Raw genomic sequence first — 7,681 nt, 5'->3', positions numbered from 1 at the left:
TCAATACATTTTGTAGGAGAATGTTAGACTGTCCGCCAATTGAAGCCCAAGAGAAGTTGGGTGATGCAACAGGACAACGACCCAAAACACAGAAGTAAATCAACAACAGAATTGCTTCAACAGAAGATAATACGCCTTCTGGAGTGGCCCAGGCATGACGTCAAGACCTCTGTTCACACCAGACATCTCAAGAATATTGCTGAACTGAAACAGTTTTGTAAAGAGGAATAGTTCAAAATTCCTCCTGACCGTTGTGCATGTCAGATTCACAACTACAGAAAACATTTGGTTGAGGTTATTGCTGCCAAAGGAGGGTCAACCAGTTATTAAATCCAAGGGTTCACATACATGATCATGATCATGATCCATCAACCTGCCCCGAAAATATGTATTCTGTCCACTGTTACGAGAATGTCCTGGAAATTTGTTCCCTCGTCCCACATTTTGACTTTTTAAATGCGGTCACCCTAATTCCACCAGTGGAAACATTGCTACTCAACATGTTAACACTATATTTTTACATGTGAGGAGAATGAATAGCCTTATATCAACACTACAATTTTGCAATTCCACAACTGAAAGTGTGATTTTCACATGTGACGGCTGTGTGGTCCCATGACCCACCGAGGGTCATTTAGCTATTTGATTTTGATTTTAAGACCCCTTAAGTTGTAAAAAAATAATAATAATGATGTTGGGATGAAACATTGAATTTGACATTTGTCACGCCTTGGTCATTGTATTTTGTGTTTTCGTTCTATATTTGGTCAGGCCAGGGTGTGACATGGGTTTATATATTGTATTTTCGTATTGGGGTTTGTAGTATTTGGGATTGCGGCTGAGTAGGGGTGTTGTATGGGCTTGGCTGCCTGAGGCGGTTCTCAATCAGAGTCAGGTGATTCTCGTTGTCTCTGATTGGGAACCGTATTTAGGTAGCCTGGGTTTCGCTTTGTATTTCGTGGGTGATTGTTCCTGTCTCTGTGTAGTTTCACCAGATAGGCTGTAATTAGGTTTCACGTTCCGTTTGTTGTTTTTATATTTGTATAGTTATTTCATGTGTCACTTTTTTCATTAAAGTCATGAGTAACCACCACGCTGCATTTCGGTCCGACTCTCTTTCTACAAACGAAGAACGACGTTACAACATTACTGTTATTAGCCATTTGAAACGCATTGAATAACAGATGCACTACATGGAACAACAGATACTGTAGTCCAAAAAAACAATAGAAAGGAAGTTTGCTCTGAAGTGTCTGTCCTATTTCTGAGAGATAGAAGAAAGACCAGGAAACTATTTATCCCCTTATTTTAGGCACTGAACGATCTCCCTATATATATATATACTTAACAAAAATATAAATGCAACAATTTAAATTACTTTACAGAGTTACATTCCATATAAGGAAATCAGTCAATTTAAATAAATTCAATAGTCCCTAATCTTTGGATTTGCCCCATGGCAGCCATGGATGGGCATGGGAGGGAGTAGGCCCACCCACTTGGGAGCCAGGCCCACCCACTGCGGAGCCAGGCCCAGTTTTTCTCCACAAAGGCCTTTATTACAGACAGTTTCATCAGCTGTCCAGGTGGCTGGTCTCAGACGATCCCCAGGTGAAGAAGATGTGTGTGGAGGTCCTGGGCTGTCATGGTTACACGTGGTCTGCGGTTGTGAGGCTGGTTGGACGTACTGCCAAATTTTATAAAACAACATTGGAGGCGGTTTATGGTAGAGAAATAGACATTACATTCTCTGGCACCAGCTCCCTCGAAACTTGAGACATCTATGGCTTTGTGTTGTGTGACAAAACTGCACATTTTAGAGTGGCCTTTTATTGTACCCAGCACAAGGTGCACCTGTGTAATGATCATGCTGTTTAATCAGCTTCTTCATATGCCACACCTGTCAGGTGGATGGATTGTCTTGGCAAAGGGAAAATTCTCACTAACAAGGATGTAAACAAATTTGTGCACAAAATTTGTGAGAAACACGCTTTTTGTGTGTGTGGAAAATATCTGTGATATTTTATTTTAGTTCAGGAGACATTGGACCAACACTTTACAAGTTGCATATTTTTGTTCAGAGTACTTCCATAATTTTTTAAAACTGGTACCGGGACCCTTCAGACAGTCTTGTGCAACAAACTGAAGTTGGCAGAAGAGGCTGTACCAACTTCAGACTAGCCTTGTGGGCGTCCTAGAGAAAACGCATCTTTCGATAGAGCTGGACATAATACTGATATAGAACAAATTGTTTGGACGCTACGGAAGACTCATTTTCGGGATAACTCATGGTCTGATGATATCGGCGGATGTGCGATATCGGCAGATGTGGTGCATTTAAAAAAATGTAATACATGTGAAAATATGGTTTCACGTTTAAAATTTAAGATCAACATTCAAAAACAACTATTTCACATTTAAAATGCAAATTTGACATGTGTTTTTTTGCAAGAGTCTACCCGGCTACTCACTGGCTGGGTTCACAGACAGGGAGGAGCTCTTCCTCTCTGGCTGTTGTTGCGGCAGGCATAGTGAAGGAAAAAGACAAAGAGCGAGCACGCGCAAGAGAGAGAGAGAATTAGGGGGAGGAGAGGACAGTACCATTGCTGCATCAGTGCCAAAGCAGAGTGGAGCAGTAAACGACTCTCGACTCTCCCTATTCTTCTACTCTAAACACTCAATGGCTCAGCCTCACAAGAGTTTTGGAATCAGAGACTGGAGCGCCTAGAGACGTATCCATCACAACTGGATGCTCTACTATCCTCCTATCCTCTTACTCTCTTGTCTGTGGATGATGTGGGATTTTGGATATTGAATACGTCTTTCTTTGCATCTCTCCTGCTAGGCTCGGCTGCTGCTGCTGCTACTTTTAGAGGTTTGTGACACTGTTTTGGTTGGAATATTTTTCTGGCTGCTGGCGACAGTTTTTGTCCGTGAAATCTCTCTCTATACTGGTTGTATTTTCACAGAGGAGTTATAGATCTAGACTTTTTGATGGCCTCCGGGACTCCTTGAACTCCACCTGCTGGTATTGTACAGGGCATGTACAGACGTTGCCGTTCAGAGATTGTGTTTGTGTGCAAGCTCAGCTTTTCTCACCTCTGCAGCTTATTGGTAAGGAGAGAAGAATAGAGGTGGAACCGACACAAGTAGTGAGACAGACTCTACTGCAGCCCCTGTGTACTGTACACACCAGAGCCTGCATGTGCTAGGTTAGCCCACCAGAAGGCTGGCCAGTACCAACACAAGACTCAAGCACGTACACACACACACACACACACACACACACACACACACACACACACACACACACACACACACACACACACACACACACACACACACACACACACACACACACACACACACACACACACACACACACACAGAGAGACACTCACTCATAAACAGCAACATCCTCTGCTGTAAGAGGATGACGTTTGCTGTAATACTGCATTGCACTCTGGGGCCAGAAAAGTGAAAGAAGAGACGACTAGAAGAGGATCAGAAGAGAAGAGGAGGGGAAGAAAACTACAATCTGGTAGCAGCTCACCTCCAGGGGGAACCGGAAGTAGAAGAGCACGGATTGATGAACTGACCGAAAGAGATAATGACCAATGTGATAGAGCACAGCTAAACTGACAGTCTGTCTAAAGAGAGATAACTGACGGACTGTTTAAAGAGAGAGATAAAGACCGTAGTGAGATGAGAGCAGAACTGAACATGAACTCTTCCTCGTCCGATGTGAACCAAAGCAGCTCTCCTTTCTGCCTGCTGGGCCTGGGCTACTCCCATACCCTCAACACTTGCGTGCTGGAGGTGGCCGTCATTCTCTTCCTCACTATCCTCATCATCAGCGGCAACCTGATGGTGATCTTCGTGTTCCACTGTGCTCCGCTGCTCCACCACCACACCACCGGCCACTTCATCCAGACCATGGCCTATGCAGACCTCCTGGTGGGGGTGAGCTGCCTGGTGCCCTCCCTGTCCCTGCTCCACTACCTCAAGGGGTTGGACGAGGAGCTCACCTGTCAGGTGTTCGGCTACCTGGTGTCTGTGCTGAAGAGCGTGTCCATGGTGTCTCTTGCTTGTATTAGTATTGACCGCTACATCGCCGTCACACAGCCGTTCTCCTACGCCACACTCGTCACACCATGCCGCCTGCGCGTCTGCATTTGCCTCATCTGGCTCTACTCCGCCCTCATTTTCCTGCCCTCCTTCTTTGGCTGGGGGAAGCCCGGCTACCATGGGGACATATTTCGCTGGTGTGCGACCTCGTGGCAGACCGATCCGGGCTTCAGCTCTTTCATCGCGGCTGTGCTGTATGCGCCGGCCGCCCTGACTGTGTGCTTCACCTATGGGAGTATCTTCCGTATCTGCCGTCAGCACACCAGGGAGATCACCCAGCGCCACGCACGCTTCGGCCCCCAGGGGAACGAGAGGGGCGAGCGTGGCGAAGGGTGCCCGGATAAACGCTATGCCATGGTGCTGTTCCGAATCACCAGTGTGTTCTACGTGCTCTGGATGCCCTACATCCTTTACTTCCTGCTGGAGAGCGCCGGACTCTACCGCCACCTGGTGGCCTCATTCCTCACCACATGGCTAGCCATCAGCAACAGCTTCTGCAACTGCCTCATCTATAGTCTCTCCAACAGCGTGTTCCGGAAGGGCCTGGGCCGCCTGTTCAGGCAACTCTGCTCCCCCTGTCAGGGACTGGGATGCTGCATGGAGAGGAAGAAGGGTCCCGCTCTACCCAGGCCGCGCCCAGCCCCAGCCTGCCATGTGTAACAATCTCCTACAGACACTGTCTAGTTGGTTAGCTACCCACTGGGCACAGATGTCAGTTCAACATCTATTCCATATTGGTTCAAAGTCATTTCATTTAAATGATGTGGAAACAATATTGATTCAACCTGTTGTGCCCAGTGGGTACAGTAAGCTTTGGCTTTGGCTTCAGCCCCTGGTGAGTGCAGTGTATTACTACTACATTGCATGTGACAGGTTGTATTTCTACAGTAGTAGTACATAGAGCTCCCTATGGCCAGGTCAGAGGGGTGGTTTGCAGGCAGGAGCTGGAGGGGTCTTCTTCTGGAATGTTCTCCCAAGCGGGGATGCCGATTTCTGGCTGGGTGGATCACCACCACGTGTGGAGGAGAAGGTTTGGGGTTGTATATATGGATATCAGAATGGAGCTGAGGAGGAAAAAAAGGCACACAGTTCTCTGTGGGTTTTGAAGAGGATCAACTCCAATCTTACAGCTTTGGTGCTGAGTTTAGGTGTGCCTGTGAACCTAATATCTTCCCAATGCAAAAAAAGGACAATATCAGCACAACACGACTTGTACTGCGTAAACCACTGTAGTGCAAAAAGTTATTTCAACATTGAGTCAAGACTGTTTAATCGTCTTTGTTCTTTCAGGGTAGACATTAGTGATGCAAAAAAGTATTTTAGAAACATAAAAGCACTTGAAATATACTGTTTTTCTTCTCTTATATTGCGACAAATAGTTTACATTTTGTAGCAGTCAGATAATGTGATGATGATATTGTGCGCTACAGTAGGCTGTAGCATACAGAGAGGACGAGTGGTGAGAGAAGGACTGGGAACAGTTGGTTTCCTAGAAAAAAATACTTGAGGTTTATTCCGTAGCTTATTTGTATTTCATGCAAGGGATTCTTCTCTTTTGAAGTTGGGTGTTAGAAGTGAGAGCCAAGAATGTTTATGAAGTGTTGAGTTTCATACAGGAATGTTGATGTATGCATTAGCCGATTTTTACAAGATGGCATTCTGGTTTATCATGGACCACCAATTCATTCTGAATTCTCAGCAAGGAGACAAGTTCATTTATTTGAGTATTTTATTCTCTGTCCATTTTTCCTGAGGTCGAACATCGGGTGTTAGTTTACCCTCAATGGCTGATGCATTTAGACTGGTCTTGAGGCTACAAATGCACAATTTACTCATCATAATCTGACAGCAATAACATAAGTAAGATTTTCTTATAGATTGGAATTGCAGCATGTTAAGCATACTACCGAACAAGATGCACAACACACAGAGAGACACAATCATTACTGTGTGTGTGGTCTTACTGTTGAGCTGTTCTCTCACTCTGTGCCCTTTGGCTCCTGTTAGCTGAACAGATGAGCTGAGTGGCAGAGCAGCACGTGTACAGTAGGCTACCAGAGAGCCAGATTGTCTTTCTAGAAGTCAGAGGGGTCATTAAGACAATATGTTTCTAAGGGTTTCATACAAAGTAGGTTTATATGGATCTACCGTGGGTCTCGAAAGCTTTTATGGAAACATACTTGTGAATTGCTGATAGGTTTTTATGTGAACTAGGTTTATGTGCAAATATATGCAAATATATGTAGGATAGGAGACAAAGACCTTGGACAGTGTACACTTCACTGAAACATCAATACAATAAAAGTTTCAGAGGTGATTGTGCTGTATGTACAGGAGTCTTCTTATATGACAAGCTTATATGTACACAGTCACAGACAATCAGTCCCTCACACACTCAGTAGAGCAAGTAAGGAGAATATGAGATGGGTCTGCACTGCAGCACTCTGCATTCTTATTCCCAAGGACAGCATGACGGCATCTTTGTACTATAGTGTGTACACAGGTCTTGTATACAACATTTGTATGTTTTTTTGTTGTTTGAAAGATCTGTTCAATAATATTGGTTAACTGTGGTGACTGTTGATATCCCAGGATAATATAGATATTTTATTTTTTTATTTTCTTTATTCTTTTTCAGAAATTGTCTATGCATGATGGTATTTCAGCCAGTGAGAGTTGGGTGAGATGATCAATACTCATTTTTAGGAGGATGCCACTGAAAGCAGTTATTTTTTCGGCTATAGCCTACACAATTTCCTTAACATTATAACCATTGATGATGGTGTGTAAATAGCATATTATATTTCCTTTAGGTCATATTCTAGTTTTCAGAAATTCCACCTTTCTGGGAAAGACCTTAGTAGTTCAAGAGAACAGATATATTTTTGTATGGGTCTCTATGTCAGAAACTTTTCAAAGAGTGTGAATTTATTCAGATTTAGGAATATTTTGAGAGGTTTTTCTTCACACTGTTTTTCCTCCGAGGGGCTGCTTGTAAAAGGGCTTGTTTCCCTCACCAGTCTCCACATGCTGCTGTCTGTCTGTGCAATAGACGTTTCTGTCCCCTCCCAACTCTTCTCAACACAATGAAAACATACCAGCAGTGCTATTACAAAAGGGCTTTCGTCGTTGGTCAACTGAATTATGTACATGTGGTATTTGATATCTACCGGTATCTGATTGAAGAGTAGTTGTCCTTTATTTGGCCCACATGACTGTTCTAGAATGTGAGAGGGAAGTGTGTGTTCTGTTGCGCTCACATGACTATAAATGAGAGTCTTGGTTTTATTTGGAGATAACATGAAAGCCCTTCAATGGGAGAGTGCAGTACTCAATGTACTTTATCTTTGATGTAGACAGTTTGATGTAGCGGGGGGGTCTGGTCACAGTGTAATCTGCCATGAGAGAAGTATCATGTTTGCAAGTCTCTTTGAATTGCTGACGATACTGTATGTATGAAATCGCAATGGTTAATGTTGAGGATGACCTTGTATATTGATTGATATTGAAATGACTCCTCCTAAATTGTGCATTATGGCATACTATATGTCCT

At 44.0% G+C, this 7,681-nt stretch overlaps 1 protein-coding gene across 1 annotated transcript; it reads left to right on the top strand.

The window, feature by feature from the left end:
* Positions 1 to 2,605: 2,605 nt before the first annotated feature.
* LOC118357908 (probable G-protein coupled receptor 21) lies at positions 2,606 to 7,480 on the top strand. Its single transcript, XM_035735215.2, has one exon. It carries the CDS (start codon positions 3,706 to 3,708, stop codon positions 4,786 to 4,788), a length of 1,083 nt encoding a protein of 360 aa, XP_035591108.1. The 5' UTR covers positions 2,606 to 3,705; the 3' UTR covers positions 4,789 to 7,480.
* Positions 7,481 to 7,681: the final 201 nt, after the last annotated feature.

The sequence above is a fragment of the Oncorhynchus keta genome, chromosome 25 (genome assembly GCF_023373465.1).
Source record: "Oncorhynchus keta strain PuntledgeMale-10-30-2019 chromosome 25, Oket_V2, whole genome shotgun sequence".
Lineage (NCBI taxonomy): Eukaryota > Metazoa > Chordata > Actinopteri > Salmoniformes > Salmonidae > Oncorhynchus > Oncorhynchus keta.
Note: the sequence above shows the minus strand (reverse complement) of the source record. Positions and strands in the feature narration are given on the sequence as shown.